The sequence below is a fragment of the Felis catus genome, chromosome B2 (genome assembly GCF_018350175.1).
Source record: "Felis catus isolate Fca126 chromosome B2, F.catus_Fca126_mat1.0, whole genome shotgun sequence".
Lineage (NCBI taxonomy): Eukaryota > Metazoa > Chordata > Mammalia > Carnivora > Felidae > Felis > Felis catus.
In genome coordinates this window covers 122,891,598-122,908,386 of record NC_058372.1, presented here as the reverse complement: position 1 = coordinate 122,908,386, position 16,789 = coordinate 122,891,598, and the positions used below count along the sequence as shown (strand labels likewise).

General features: G+C 39.4%; 1 protein-coding gene across 3 annotated transcripts in view; it reads left to right on the top strand.

Moving 5' to 3' along the window:
• MAP3K5 (mitogen-activated protein kinase kinase kinase 5) overlaps nt 1–16,789 on the top strand; it is a 204,952-nt gene that overhangs the window by 115,257 nt on the left and 72,906 nt on the right. For all 3 annotated transcript variants that reach the window (XM_023254425.2, XM_023254424.2, XM_045058101.1), the window contains exons 9-11: nt 942–1,101; nt 3,665–3,818; nt 11,000–11,107. In XM_023254425.2, the coding sequence (XP_023110193.1) occupies nt 942–1,101; nt 3,665–3,818; nt 11,000–11,107 (422 nt within the window). The remainder of the gene's footprint in view (nt 1–941; nt 1,102–3,664; nt 3,819–10,999; nt 11,108–16,789) is intronic.

Here is a 16,789-nt window from a genome sequence, read left to right as displayed (position 1 = left end):
TTTGGAAAACGATACTTTAACCAAACAAAATAATCTTTAAAACAGTGAACTTGCCACACTTTCCCTGGACAGTCCTTGAGGTACCTGATGCCAGTGTGGGATATTGAAATGAAATGTCCCAGTTTTTTACCTTAGTCCCAAATCTCAGATAATTTCCCTGATACTTTAATGTTGTGAATACCAGTGGCAATTAACAGTTTTACAAGGATATATTCTTTTTAAACAAAGGAATGCAAATGCAAAAATAATAGAAGGCAAAGTAGAGACAAAAATGTATAATGAAATGCAAAAAAACCCAGAAGAACCAAAACAATGTTGAAAAAGAACAAAGTTGGAGGATTTACATTACCTAATTTTCAAATCTTGTTACAAAGCAACAGTGATCAAGACAGTGTTATCTGCCACTTTCCTTATTTCTTAAACTTTCTAAGTATATAATTGTTTTTGCATATAAAATTATTAATTATTGCCTAATTATACTCAATTATTATTTTATTAATTATTTTGTTACTATTTATCATTATTGAATTGACCCAATTATACTCAATTCAATGAGTGATAGAATTGCATCATATTTCCCTTTCAAGTAACTAAAGGATCCTTGTTATTATAAGGGAAGCAAGGTGGTTACACAACAAGGTGTTACCACCTTTTAATTTATGCATATACAGTGCAGGCATATATTAAAATTCTGGAATGATGCACATCCAAGTGACAGTGGCAGTTATCTTTGGACTTTCAAATTAAAGTGATTTTTTTTAAATGAACTTAAACCCCTTTTATAATTGACACTTAAAGCTATTTGAATCTGAAAGGAGGAAATAAAAGCTTATTGTATTTTAATAAAATGTCTGTCTGTTTTTTTGTTTTTTTTTTTAATTAAAAAGGCTCTGCCTGGGTGCTGTGTGTTTGTAACATTGTACTTCCTGTTGATCTTCCAGGGGTGAAGCTAAGTAGCCTTCTTGGTAAAAAGGGAAATTTAGAAAAACTCCAGAGCTACTGGGAAGTTGGATTTTTTCTCGGTGCCAGTGTCCTGGCCAATGACCACATGAGAGTCATCCAAGCATCTGAAAAGCTTTTTAAACTGAAGACGCCAGCATGGTAATAGTAAAGTGTTATGTGTTTAAGCAATTACTTTTAATAAACAACTCTTATCACTTATTTACAAATTGTTATATTTGTTGAACTGACGATTGGATTGAATTTATTTGCTTATAGAACGAAATGTAGAATTTAGAGGAAAACCTCATGTTCATAAATAAAATGTGTTGAATATAGGTTCTGGTGGTTTTGGGCATAGGTGAGGTCTGCTTGCCTTCAGCTTAGCCTTTTCATGACATTGACCAACCCGCTAGCCCAAGTTGGCTAGGGTTACCCAGAGGAATCATGCAGAGGCCTCACATTTTGCACCTGCAAATCGAATCGGTAGATTGACAGATTTTTTTTTAATTTTTTTTCAACGTTTTTATTTATTTTTGGGACAGAGAGAGACAGAGCATGAACGGGGGAGGGGCAGAGAGAGAGGGAGACACAGAATCAGAAACAGGCTCCAGGCTCTGAGCCATCAGCCCAGAGCCCGACGCGGGGCTCGAACTCACGGACCGCGAGATCGTGACCTGGCTGAAGTCGGACGCTTAACCGACTGCGCCACCCAGGCGCCCCAGATTGACAGATTTTTATCCCAACCTCCCCCGTTTCTGCCCCAAACGTATACCCTATGTTCTCTTTATGACCTAATCTGTTTTGGGATTCTCACTGTTGATTTTCACTTCTTTACGCTAAGGCTTGTTAATGCATTTGAATGTTTCCTATATGTGTGTATTTGTCTCATTTCAAATTGTTCCTGGAGTGCCCCCAAGTCTCATCATTATGTATGTGGTAATTGAAGAGATGAAAGCAAAATTCCATGTGCATTTAGGACTGTTTTGGAAAACAATGCTGATTTTATTGTATATCATGTGTGATGATCACTAGCCGTAAAGACTTTTTACGGCTTTACGTAAAGCCGTAAAGGTTGACCATGTTATCAAGAAAGGCTCAGGGCAGCTCAGAGACTGGACCACTGACTTGTTTTCATCAAAGGAACCACTTGAGGAGATGCTTACCACCATAGGTCCCCATGGCTTCCTAAAAGAATTCCTCACGTTCAGGTCTTCTCATTAGCAAACCTTCCCCGGTATCACACTTATAGTGATCTTCCCAAAAATTCATGTCTGACCCTTCCCCTCCACTGACATCCTTAAATCAATATGGTTGAATGGCTCTTCACAGCCTAAGGGATAAAGTCCACCTCCTTGGCTGGTGAACAACGTTTGCCTTTAGTCATTCCAGCCTCCGATCTTGTCACACCCCCCGGTTACACTGCTCTCCAGTCACATGAAATGTGCCAGACTGTGGCTTCATGCATTTGTATCTCAGCACATGCTGAGAAGGCCTCTTCCGGGGATCTTCTCTACCTGGGGACCTTCCTAAATCTGCCCACAAACCAGACCCCCACCTAAAACCCTTTTCTGCATCCGGATAGAAGCATGTGGGTGTTATTGCATAAACACATGTGATTAGTTCATCTCATGAAATCTTCTTTCGTGCTTGTCATTTTTAAATTAGGGGTGCCTGAGTGGCTCAGTCGGTTAAGTGTCTGACTTTGGCTCAGGTCATGATCTCACGGTTCATGGGTTTGAGCCCTGCGTCAGGCTCTGTGCTGACAGCTCAGAGCCTGACTTTGGTTAATTGTATCTCTGTGTATTGGTAGCCCTACTGATGTTTAGGTTGCTGTGCTATCCCTTTTACATTCCTGTCTCCTCGGCACTGTGTGCTGCTACTTAGGAACAGGGCTGTACTATTAGTGCGATGTCAACAGTAGGTGTTCAGCAAATGACATGAAATAAATGAACCAATAAATGCCTGCGTTACATGCCGCCAAATCCGTCATTTCTTTACAGTGATCATTCTGATGGTCCAGAAGGGGCTGAAGCACAGGTCCAAAGAGCTGTGGTGTGAGGTATCCCAGCTTCTGTTGACAAGAAAGCAGACATTATTTTATGCAACAGTAATAACCACAAAACAATGCCTTAAGTGTCCATTCACTTAATGTTAATGTCCATGTTTATAGCTTATGAAGTACTTGCAAACCCACTAATTCATGTAATTATCTCGCTCCTCATTTTGTCCTAACTTTTTCCTTTGAGGCGCCATCTGTCTTGTTAGGTTGGACGGTATTTGTATAATATATCAGCTGAGTTGCTTCAAAGCAAAATAATGATCCCTTATGAAGGGTCTATTTAGAAAAGCTTTCTCATGGAAGCATATTTTAAAACATGTGCATTAACCGCTCCCTTGAATAGAAGACAGGCATTTTTGTAAAAGTCATGTTTTCAGCAGACGTATCAGTCAGTCCAAGCTATTTAAGCCCTCTGCACCTCAGTTTCCTCATCTTTAAAATGATGTTATAACAGCCTACTTTATTGAATTTTTGTGAGATACAGAGGAGACAACGTACATGAAAGTACAGGGCATATAACAAATAATGAGTAATGTGTGGTGAATCGGAATACCTAAATATTAACGCTGTATTTCAGTTACATCCACAGATTAAAACCAGGATACATGGGAACAGGTGGTTCTAAATTTGCCCATTGTGTGTTTTATATCTTTTCATTTTTAGGTACCTCAAGTCTATTGTAGAGACAATTTTGATATATAAGCATTTTGTGAAACTGACTACAGAGCAGCCTGTGGCCAAACAGGAGCTGGTGGACTTCTGGATGGATTTCCTGGTGGAGGCCACAAAGACAGATGTTACCGTAGTTAGGTTTCCGGTGAGTACTCTTCATTTAACTTAACTTTAAGTGCATTTCTATTTTGTTTCTTTTATTTAAAGAACATCTTGCACTGTGATTTTAATAGTACTAGTGTTACTTTTTTAAAATAACTTCTCAAAATCAGAGAAGTGAGATACATCTTTATGTTTTTGCCATGAAATTGGGTGATTTCTTGTGATAAGTTGTAAAGTGTGCTTTCCAAGAAAAGATTGTCTCTTGCTTAGCGCAGTTAGTCAACATATCGCTTCCGACCAGACACAAGGGTGCTGTTAATTCATACTACAGTTTTGTTAACATTGTCATCAGTATCATTACCATTATTGTGGTGAAAAGTGTCAAGCTCACCTGGGTCGTTATTCCATCTCGACCACTCATTACCCACATGGGTCAGAGTTAGATTTAGTGTCCCTAGCCACCTTTTACAATGCCTTGGATCGTGAGAAATGATGACTCATAGGTTCCAGTTTGCAACTTATTTTAGCCAGATATAGATATAGATACATGTATAGTAGACACACACACACTTTTAAAAATACATTGCTCATCTTCTCAGCTGCTGCCTTTCCCATCCTGATGGCTCTCAGAATGCCATCCAGAGCAGTATAAGCTTAGCATCTGATTCAAGAATTACCAAGTCACTGTGTGCACTAATCTCCTCCCACATCAAAGTGATGCCGTAAAACTCTGTTTGAGCTCTCTAGTCCAGTCCTCCCTATTCAGGTGGTAACCACGCTCAATTCTTTTTCTCTAATTCTCGTTCTCCAGTTCTTGCTTGTAGGATCATCTGTTTCATTTCATTAAATCCATTGCTGGCATTAACACGCTTCCTTTACTCTTCCTTCCCGATGAAGCCTTGAGCTCCGCAGGATCTTCATTTGAAAAGCCTTTCAAACTAAAGCACTTTGTTTTCTAGCCTAGATAATGTGTAACCTAGGAAAATACTTATCTCAGAGTGAGCTGGCAGCATGCCTTCAGCTGATGCTCTGATGATAGCAAACGTGGGGAAAGAAGACAGCACAGAACTGAAGTATCTAATTGACTGTTGACTTGATTGAATAGAAAATCAGCTATGAAAAGAAACCACTCATATTAGCTATTCTGAGCTAATTTAAATTAGTTTAATGTGAATTTGTCTGTCATGATATGAATATAAAAAAATAAAACTCGAAAATAGTAAGAGAGACGTTAGGAGAATATAGGTATATACTTTGGTGAGAGAGGCTTTCTTAATTAAGCAAGAAAGGGACCTTTAAGCCCTAAAGGCAAATATTGACCAATTTGATTTCATTAAAAATTCTAACTTTTGTTCAGTGAAGAACACCATAAACATGGCAAATGCTAAACAGGGAGAAAATATTTAATATTAATGCAGCAAAATGATCAATTTGCCTAATTGCACAAAGAAAAAAACAACTCCTACTAATGGGTAAGCAAAAGAAAAAGAAAATGGGCAAATCACATGAAAAGATAATAACCTCACTGGCTAGTCAAAAATGCAAATTAAAATGAGACATTGTACCTGTGCCATTTTGCAAATGTGCACATCTGTCTGTAGGATAAATTCCCAGAAGTGAAATTGATTGATATTGCCCCGTTGCCCTCCATAGGAATTGTATCAATTGACATTCTCACTGGCAACATTCGAGACTATTTTCCGAAAGTCTCTCCTAAAAGGTGTGTTTATCATATTTGTACTTTTTTAAACTTACAGATGAAAAAATGGTATATTAGGATGGTTTTAATTAGTGTTTCTCTTATTATGTGTCAGGTTGTGCATATGATTAAGTTCGTGTTTAAAAAACTACTCAGTGATAGGGCACCTGGGTGGCTCAGTCAGTTAAGCATCTGACTTTGGCTCAGGTTATGGTCTTGTGGTTCGTGGGTTCGAACCCTGCATCGGGCTCTGTGCTGACAGCTCAGAGCCTGGAGCCTGCTTCAGATTCTGTGTCTCCCTCTCTCTCTGCCCCTCCCCTGCTTGCTCTCTGTCTCTCTCTCAAAAATAAATAAGCATTAAGTAAAAGACCACTCAGTGATTAAAATAATAATAATAATAATAATAATAATAATAATAATAATAATTTGTTGCCAACATTTAAAAATAAGGAGAGTTGGTTCTTTAGTGCCAGCTATGATGGAGTAAATGGTATTGGTATTGGTACTGCTATAAATAACTATAAAAATCTGGACAAAATATGTAAAATACTGTTTGTAGACATTAAATAGCAGTCATCGCAGGGTTGTGATCCTTGAGCAGGGAGGTACTGGAGTTGAGTCCCACCTTCACCTGCTTTTTTTCTGTAAGGTGTTTTTCTGGCTGCAGCCCAAGGAGGTGGAGCCCTAGCAGGGAATAGCGTTCTCCCTGGGCAGAGCAGGCAGGAAGGAGTGTTTGGGACTCTCAGACGGATGGAGAGGGTGTTGGAGAAGGGGGAGCCTTGAAGAATGAATCCCAGGATTCTGTGTGGGTATTTCCCTTGAGTCCTAGGACAACCTCTAGATAGTGTGAACAGGGGGTTAGCACAGTGTAAGTAACCACAATTGCTGGTCCCACTATTTGACTAAAATTGGATTTTAAATGAAACCTGTGTAGGTTAAGTAAACCTTATCAAGGTAAATTCCCTTGCTATATAGAGGATCAGGACCAGAAGTGGTAGAGAGCATTCTTTTGAAGGTTGAGAGCTGAGCAAATATCCCAGAGCTTAACCAATGCAGGGATAAGATGTTGGACTTTGGGTGATGAGACCTTGCTGAACACCCCAAGCATTTAGTGGCGACATAGAAAGCCCTTGCCCTAGGAGAAAAGGTGAAACTAAAACAGATCCACCCTAACAAAGCTGTAATAAAACTAAGTCTTGATAGGATCAAGATGAAGCACTGATAATTTGACTGCTAGCTAGGGAGCAGGGGTGGGGAAACTTCTGGGAGGATATGATCCAGAGCCTCTGCATTGTGTCATTCAGACACAATCAAAGATTACTAGACATTCTAAGAAGCAGAAAAAAGTGATGGATAACAAAGAGCTAAAACAGCCAGTAGAGGCAGGCCCAGAAGTGATTCACATATTAAAGTGACCACATAAGACTTCAAATAACTATAATTACTATGTTAAAGAAGATAAAAAGAAAGACAAAATAAATGAAAAGGCAGTCAACTGAAAAATAAAGTTTATAAGAAAGTCAAGTGAAAATAAGGACAGTTCATACAAAAATCTAGATTTTTAGCTATTGAAAAGTGAAAGGAACTGACAATCTGTGACTGGCCTTCTCCACAAGTAACAACCTACTAAGTCAACTAGCTGGTGCCATGTTAGATGCTGGTCACAGTCCCATCCTTCCTGCTTCACTCCTCTGCCTTTCCCACTGGGCCCACTCCCTGCAACCATTGGAGTTTGCTCCCCCTGTATCACCACATAGAAAAAATCATGTTTCTAGTACTTGTGGTGTCATATCAGTCACTAACTCATTATGTCTTTAGAGTAGCATCTTTAGTTCACACTTATGAAGGCCACTCTAGGTCTCGATTGGGGCGATAGCATTATCCTTCTTTTAGTGTGGATCTGACTAAAATCAAGATGATTTATATTAGAAGTATTTTATTTGATCGTTTCCATTCATTTCACCACCATATCTGTTCTCATTCCTCTAAGAAATAATAGTGACCCTGGGTAAAAGAAAACAGACAAAAGTTTCTTAGCAAAATGATTTGAATGGTCCCATCAGTTATTATTACTTGGGTTCAGTTCAGTTGATTCTTTTCTCTCACCTCTCTTCTATGTAGATTTTCTTTTCTTCCTACACTGAACAGTTAGGAAACCATCAACCCATCACCCCAGGCTAGGTGAGAGGAGAGGAGAATGCTGCTTTTACGGACTCTTATAGGAGCTGAGACATGTACCTCTATTTAATATCTACTCTATATATAGGGTGCCTGGGTGACTCATTCGGTTGAGCATCTGACTTTGGCTCAGGTCATGATCTCATTGCTCATGGGTTCGAGTCCCATGTCAGGCTCTGTGCTGACAGCTCAGAGCCTGGAGCCTGCTTCGGATTCTATGTCTCCCTCTCTCTCTGCCCCTCCCCTCCTTGTGCTCTGTATGTGTGTCTCTCTCTCAAAAATAAATAAACATTAAAAAAATTTTTTTAAATCTACTCTGTATAGCTTATAGGCCTTATACTGCTGTCATTCCCACTTCAGATGCAAGAAGTTAACAGTTAATTTTACTTTTTTAAAAATTTTGTTTAGCAGTTAATTTTAATGTTAACCAGTATAAAAGATCAGAAACTAAAAGGAAGCATGTTTATATTTCAAGTGAGTTGTGTCTAGCCAGTTTTGTCAAATTGCCCTTTTCCTTCTCCCTTCTCAGTCTTTCTGTTACCTCTGTAATGTGTGCCATAAATTCCTCCCATTTTGTCATTTCAAGGGTAGAACACTTCAAAGGTCTCAACAAATGTTAGATGATGATAATTACAACCAATGTTTTTCCCTATCTCGACATGGGAAAACATAGGTCAGATTTTATCTGTTAGAAATATTTGAGACACAATAAAGACATAATTTGAGAAGAGAGATAATCTGGTGTTGTGTTTTTCTAATGTTAAATTCTGTGCCCACATAATTAGAGAAAAAGGTATATTCTCATTTGGCGGTATAGTGACTTGGAAGCTATTTTGGAAGACCCACCTTTTATTCCCTATTATTCATTTTCATTTCACAAACATTGGGATACTCAGATTTGAAAGCACTAATTCTGCCAAGTTTAGATTGAAAATTTATTTCCATTATTAATCAGTACCACTTCACTCTCTGTTGATTGGAATTTGGACCTTGATTTACCTGGTATGTTCCTAAATCAGAATATGTTCCCTGGTGGGCTCTTACTGTGCTTTATTTATAATCTGTTCTATCTTATTTTCGTAACTAGAGCCTGACCAAGAATTAAGCCCTTGCAGTTTTTTTATACTTAAGAGTAAAGAAAATTTTGTCTTCCTAATCTACTTTCTGTAGTTCTCTGTATTCTAATTTAAATAAATTTGCTGTTGTGATAAATATAGCATAAAATCAGGGGTGCCTGGGTGGCTCAGTCAGTTCAGTGTCTGACTTCGGCTCAGGTCATGATCTTGAGGTTCGTGGGTTCGAGCCCCACGTTGCACTCTGTGCTGACAGCTCAGAGCCTGGAGCCTGCTGCAGATCCTGTGTCTCCCTCTCTCTCTGCCCCTCCCCTGCTCATGCTCTGTCTCTCTCTGTCTCTCAAAAAATGAATAAAATGTTAAAAAAAATTTTAGAAAAACAAAGATAGCATAAAATCAGTACTAAGTTTGCAGTGCATGGCCAAGAGTCAGGTTGCTAATCCATGTGCCTTCTTGCTCATATTGCACACTAGATCACAGTGTAGTGTAAGTCCATAATCCCTTGCTGATAGAATCTTCTGAAGGGTTTTTGGGTTTTTCCTCCACTTTTATTTGGTCAACTTATTTGATAGAAGATTCTTTCTAAAAGCCACTTTCCTTGAGTTTTAAGCAGTGGGGTAGAAAGAACTGTTCTAGTTTCTCTGATAGTTTAGTATTGGCTTTCCTTTCCTTTTAAAATATTCCTACTTAGGGCGCCTGGGTGGCTCAGTCGGTTAAGCGGCCAACTTCGGCTCAGCTCATGATCTCGTGGTCTGTGAGTTTGAGCCCCGCGTTGGGCTCTGTGCTGACAGCTCAGAGCCTGGAGACTGTTTCAGATTCTGTGTCTCCCTCTCTCTGACCCTCCCCCATTCATGCTCTGTCTCTCTCTCTCTCAAAAATAAATAAACCTTAAAAATAATTTTTTTTTTAAATATTCCTACTTAAGACTGCATGGGAAATTTGAGCTAAGTAGGTGCTTTTAAGCGTCTGTACAAACAGATAATAGTTGAAGTACCTTTAAAATTAGTGCATGTGTGGCATTTTGATGTTATCTGTACCTAATACCAGATATTAGTAATAATATGCTACATCCTTTGAGAGAGATTCTCAACTCACTTATTACATATCCCTCATACATCTCCAAAACAGGAGTCGGTTTTATTTCTCTCTCTCACAAGGCTAAATATATCATTAGTGAAGATCCCAGTTTTATCTTAAAGCAGTGAAAAAACATTTTTATTATTTCATACAGCTATGTCCTTTCCTTTGCCTTATATATAGAACTCAATAATAACCAGAATCATTTCTCACTCTATTTACATGGGTATGAAAAACATGCTACCACATCTTGATGGTTAGGTGTGGCAGGAGAAAACTTAAAATAGTATGTGGCGCTCTATATGTAGAATCTTTTCTATGTACAGAATTATTTACTTTACCACGTTTCTGCCCTTTTTTGGACATATTTATATTTATAGAAATAGATTATGCATGTATTGCAAGATAAAATAAAAGACTTTAAAAATATATCATTAGAGGGGCACCTGGGTGGCTCAGTCACTTAAGTGTCTGACTCTTGGTTTCAGCTCAGGTTGTGATCTCACAACTCATGAGTTTGAGCCCCATGTCGGGCTCTGCGCTGACAGCACGGAGCCTGCTTGGGATTCTCTGTCTCCCTCTCTCTCTGCCCCTCCCCCTGCTTGCACACACACTCTCCCTCTATCTCAGTAATAAATAAATAACATAAAAAATTTTCAAAAATACATCATTAGGGGCGCCTGGGTGGCGCAGTCGGTTAAGTGTCCGACTTCAGCCAGGTCACAATCTCGCGGTCCGTGAGTTCGAGCCCCGCATCGGGCTCTGGGCTGATGGCTCAGAGCCTGGGGCCTGTTTCCGATTCTGTGTCTCCCTCTCTCTCTGCCCCTCCCCAGTTCATGCTCTGTCTCTCTCTGTCCCAAAAATAAATAAAAAACGTTGAAAAAAAATAAAAAAAAAAATACATCATTAGAGTAGATTCCCTGGGAATAGTGAAACCAATATATGGACTTTAAAAATTTATTTCCAGTTTCTTTAGCAAAAAAAAGTGATGCATCATGGGAACTTACAATAATACCATAAAATGCTCAAAGGACTCATAAGGAAGGCAACAATTAAGAATTAAAATGGTTTTACTGCAGCAGTGGACCCAGAGCCTCATCTGATAACCTCCCACATCAGTGCAGTGTTGTTATAACAGCTCTAAATGATTTAAATCTGAAGTCACTAATATTTGTTTCTTTGCCTTATGTTTTCAAGGTGTTAATATTAGAACCAACTAAAATCTATCAGCCTTCATATTTGTCTATCAACAATGAAGTTGAGGAAAAGACAATATCTATTTGGCATGTGCTTCCTGATGACAAGGTAAATTGTGTAATTATTAACACACAAGCATTAAAGGACTTTACTACCTTCTAGCATTTATATATTCCAGCAAATACCTGTATTAGTTAAGAAGAAATAGCTTACCATGTATTTATCTTGGCATAAATACTTATATCCTATAATATAAAATTTGTTAAACATGGATTATGAATTTCACTCACTTAATAAAATAACTGAACCTATTTGCATTTTTATTTTAGATGGCATAACCATCTAAAGTAAGCCTGAAATTAGAAGATTATTTTGTTTTGTAAACTCATGCTATAAATTAAATTATATTTCAGAGAACTGATCTTAATATATATGATTTACAAGATGCCTATCTTTTTTTGAAATTATATTTATTTTTTTTTTAAGTTTATTTTTGTGTGAGAGAGACAGCACAAGCAGGGGAATGGCAGAAAGCAAGGGTGACACAGAATCTGAAGCAGGCTCCAGTCTCTGAGCGGTCAGCACAGAGCCCGACGCGAGGCTCCAACCCATGAACCGCAAGATCATGACCTGAGCTGAAGGCAGACACTTAGCTGACTGAGCCATCCAGGCGCCCCTAAGTTATATTTATTTATTTTGACAGAGAGAGAGCAAGTGAGCATGAGCAGGGGAGGGACAGAGAGGCAGAGCGAGAGAGAGAATCCCAAGCTTCCCCACCGTCAGCATGGAGCCCAATGCACAGCTCAAACCCACGAACCATTAGCTCATAACCTGAGCTGAAATCAAGAGTTGGGTACTCAACTAAGCCACCCAGGCGCCCCAAAAGATGTGTATCATAATTCTAGGGAGCCTATCATAATAATGCCATTCTAGTCCTACCCGAGTATGATTATAGTTAGCATTCCATGACACTGTTGGGTTATCTAAGCAGCTGCTCAATTTCACATTAGTCACTGGCTCCATGTGCTGACACAATATGAGCAGGACTGTGTTGCCTTGGCTTTCAGAAGGGTCTGAAATGCTCTCATTTCCACTCCTCACAGTCATTTGGATAACCCCTTCCACTTCTGTATTTTATTAGTTTTAATATGTGTACAAATCCTACTATTTTTTAAAAATAGAAAAATTTCAAGACTTGATTCCAGTTCATAGGATAAACCGCAGAAATGAGAGAAGACGTGTGGCAAAGTAGTTTTGTGAGGTTTTTGGTAATTGTTTTCCAAAATTACCCTTATAATTTTCCTTACCAATCATCCATGCACTCAACACATATCTACAGAGCACTTACTCTGTGACAGGCACTACCAGGCACTGTGTTAGGCAGTAGGGAAACAGATGTGTACAAAATAAGCGAAATTTCTGCCTTTCTACTCAGGCAGTAAATAAATAAATATAGAAGTGTATTCAATGATGAATGTGATACAGCACAAAAGGGGGAATTAGGACGTACAGTTAGAGAAATGGGCTTGCAATTTTCAGAAATGTCAATTTCAATGTTTTTAAATGTCTTTGAGTCAACAGTCCTGGGTTTAAGTCCTATCTCTGCCCTTGGCAACATGGTTTCTGCATGTTGCAGTATCTTTATCTTTAGAATGGGATAGTAGTAATATCCATCTCAAAAGGTTATTGTTAAAATTAAATGAAATAGTGTAGGTAGGGTATATTGCACAGAGCCTGACATGTAATAAGTGTTGTTTTCACAACAATAAAATTTATGGCAAAACACATATGAGCTAATCCCTAACCTATCCCTTAGAACTTAACCTGGCTTAGCTCTTTAGATGAAATAGCAGCAATCATTTGGGAGGTTGTTGGCATCATATTAGGGCACCGTGATATTGAGATTTATAGTAAGAAATAAATATTTGGTCTTCATCTCTTTCTGGCACAGATTTCCTAAAACCCTTAGAATTTCCTAAGTGCTGAAAGCCACCTCTGGTTTTTTGTTTTGTTTTTTGTTATGTTAATAAGGTGACTTTTGGATCCACCTAAGGATGAGACCTGGATGCCAAGAGCACCAACTATAGGATTAGAGGGTTAGAACTTCCAGTCCCACCCCCTGACCTCTGGGGAGGGGAAAGGGGAGAGGTTGAATCCATTTCCAATGGCCAGTGGATTTAATCAGTCATCCCTATGTCATGAAGCCCCCGTAAAAAAAACCCAAAAAGGGCAGGGTTCAAAGAGCTTCCAGGTGGGTGGACATGTGGAGATTTGGGCAGAATGGCACCCCTGGAGGGGTCATGGAAGCTCTTAGCCCTTTCTCCATACTTTGCCCCATGTAACTCTTCCACCTGGCTATTTCCTGAGTCATATCCTTTTATAATAAACCAGTAATCTAATAAGTAAAATGTTTTCCTGAGATCTGTGAGCCACTCTAACAAATTAATCAAACACAAGGGGGGGGGGTCCTTGGAACCCCAATTGATAGCTGGCATGATGACATAACTCCAGGTGGAGTTGTTTAGAGACAGAATTGAGAATAACTAATAATAACTAATAATAACCATGTATATATGTTGTTAACATTGTTTTAAAGTACACAGTGTGTCATTCACATTATTTTAAAGTATATGCCTATGTGTTCTCACAAGCAGACTTAATCCTGCAGTTGAAACTACAAAATCTAAAGAGAGGTTAGGAAACATGAACATTATTATCTGGGAGAGGAGATTTTCAAAGGCTCGATTGGAAAGAGCAAGGTTATCCAAGGACACTTGGAAACAGAATGGGGCTAAAGGAATTAGCAATTAGCAGGGCCAGGAGAATGAGTAGACAGCCAGAAGACAGAAAAAGAACAGAAAGTAAGCCAGAGATTTTTGGAAAATGAGTACTATTTCCAGCTAGTTGTCTGGAAGTTCTTTGTTGAGTACAGTTAGCCTTGTATTGATTCTTTTATGTTTTGTGACATTTGTAGAGATTTTTGCATTATGCTAAGAAGTCAATATATGAGGATGTAAAAGAGTGCATTAGGAAGAGTTATGGATTTAGGCTGTGAGTTATCCAGTTTCTACTTTTACCATCCTTTGATCAAGAAGAATGACATTTGCATTGTCCCCACGGCGCTAAAAATTCTCCGTGTTCAAAAATTTAAGCTTTTTAAAATAAGTTTCTGTTTGAATGTATGTCGATTTCTTTGCAAACCCTAGCTCTATCCATAGCGTGTTCATTACCACTGTTATTTCCCTATTATTTAAAATAGAAGTATGGGTCAGGGGCATTAAGGAATCTACTCCTGAAATCATTGTTGCACTGTATGCTAACTAACTTGCATGTAAATTTAAAAAATAAATTAAAAAAATTAAAAACAAATAAAATAGAAGTGACGCCACTGGAATGAGGATACGCAATACAATAACTCAGTATTATATGAGTTTCAAGCAACTGTAATAACTATAATTAAATAACAGATAAACAACAGGGGTATAGGTCTGATGTTAAACAAGAAACGGATTCTTTTTGTCACAGAATGTTTTACATTTTTTTCTAAGGGTAGAATAGAGAGTGTTGCTTTTCATTTATCATGTTTCCTTACTCCCCTCAGTATTTTCTTTCTAACATGCAGAGTGAACAGTTACATGAGCTGGTAAACACTTTGTACTGCAACTGTCAAAACGTTAAGATCATTATACCAATTCCTAAGAGTTCAGGGACTCTTAGAGGGTTACTCTCCGTCAAGAACCAAATAAATTGAGATCCTAATCTTTTAACAGTTCTCTCTTTGTTCAATGGATGGTTGCTGCTTAAAGTCAAGTTAGTACTTGAAGAAAGTCTGGATGTGCACAGGAAAGAAAAGCTTAGACTGAGGAGGAAAGTTATTTCTGAGATATTTTAAACAGTTGTCATTTAGAATCCTTTCCTTTTTTGTTTTTTTAATTAAAATTTTTCTTAATGTTTATTTATGTTTGAGAGAGAGACAGAGAGAGGGACAGAATGGGAGTGGGGGAGAGGAGAGAGAGAGGGCGACACAGAATCCAAAGCAGGCTCCAGGCTCTGAGCTGTCCACCCAGAGCCCAACGTGGGGCTCAAGCTCACAAACTGTGAGATCGTGACCTGAGCCAAAGTTGGACACCCAACCAACTGAGCCACCAGGGGCCCCCTAGAATCCTTTCCTTTTTTGAAGTCTAAGCATTCCTGGCCTATCAGGTGGTTTCTCAGAAGAAGATATCAGGCATCAGGGTCCCAGTGGAAAATGAAGTGCTGACCTTCCTCCAGCTCTGGCCATGGCCACTCGGAGAAGACCCGGGAAATTTATGATTCTATAGAATTTTTTTTCAAGAGAGAGCATGAGCGGGGGGAGGGGCACAAGGAGAGGGAGAGAGAATCCCAAGCAGGCTCCACGCTCATCCTGGAGCCCGATTCAGGGCTTTATCCCAGGACGCTGAAATCATGACCCAAACTGAAATCAAGAGTCAGACACTCAACCAACTAAGCCACCTAGGCAGATTCTAGATTTTGATGATATAATAGTCTCATCCATCAAGGATGCTTTTAGCTATAAAGCTCCCAACTAATAGTGGCTTGAGTAATAGGGAAACGTTATCTTGCATAACAAGAATTCTGGGAGGTAGGAGGTCATTCTGGGGGTAATTTCAGTGGCTTAATGGTGTCAGAATTCTGAATTGGCTTCTCTATATGCTCTCGGTTTTTCTTTCCTGGTCTCAAATAGCAGTTCCAAGCATCAATTCACACTGACAGCATGCAAAGGAAAAGGGTCAGACCCTCTCCTTTGTACCAAAAATTACATCATGTATTCATGCCTAGACCAGTCATGAACAAGGAGAATGGACTTACCTCACCAATTTAGACCAATCAGTTTCCCCATCCCTAAACATTGCCACCTGAACTTGAACAAAATTTAGTTTTTGTTAGCAAAGAAGGAAAAGCGTGTCCGTTGTCTAAGGAACCAACAGTGTCTGCCAATGTGTAACTCCTGCCGCCTTAGCTCAAAATTAATTCCCAGTCCCTACTCTTGTCCTAGCTGGGGCATAGGATCTGAGGCAAACCAGTTCCACAATATGGGACTTGTGCTGTTTAAATTAGATTGAGTGTGGTTTAGGGCTTGTGGAGGCTAATTATTCCAGCCCTGCCTCTGGCTGTCCTTTTCCCTGGATTCCCAGACAGGTCCCAGGAACCTGTTATATCCACCGGTTGTCTTTGTGACTCACCAGCGCCTCCATGTGGTGAGTCCCAGTAGTGAGGGAGCTGGGGAGGTAGGCCTCCTCATTCCAGATCACTCCATCTCAGACCCTGGACTTTTTACACTGCTAACAGGGAGCATTCACTGGCAGCACTTGGAAACTTTCAGGAATCTAATATTCTGGAAATGCTGTTCTCCTTTCCTGTAAAACCCGCCCTATCAATCTGGGAAATCCCTCCTTGGCTGTTCCCAGCACAGGGCTGATAGAAGATAGGTTTTACCTGTGCTGTCCTATGGGTGTTCATCAGTTGCCCTGTTTAGTTGCAAGTTTGCCTACTACTGTATTAGTTTTGCACTCAACCCCCACCTCCTGATCTTGGACGTGGCCTTGGAAAGCAGCTCAGTTGCAGGATCTGAGGATAAGGCTGCATTGTATGCAAGTAGTGTGCAGGTAACAGCTGCAGTTCCTGGGTCACATATATTTAGAAGGTCACCTGAGGCCAACAGGATTTAGAAGCAACTTTCCAAATTACCAGCTGAAGCTGCAGGCTGCTATTTTAATTTAACTCCCTCTGTACTCTGGTTAAGAGAGC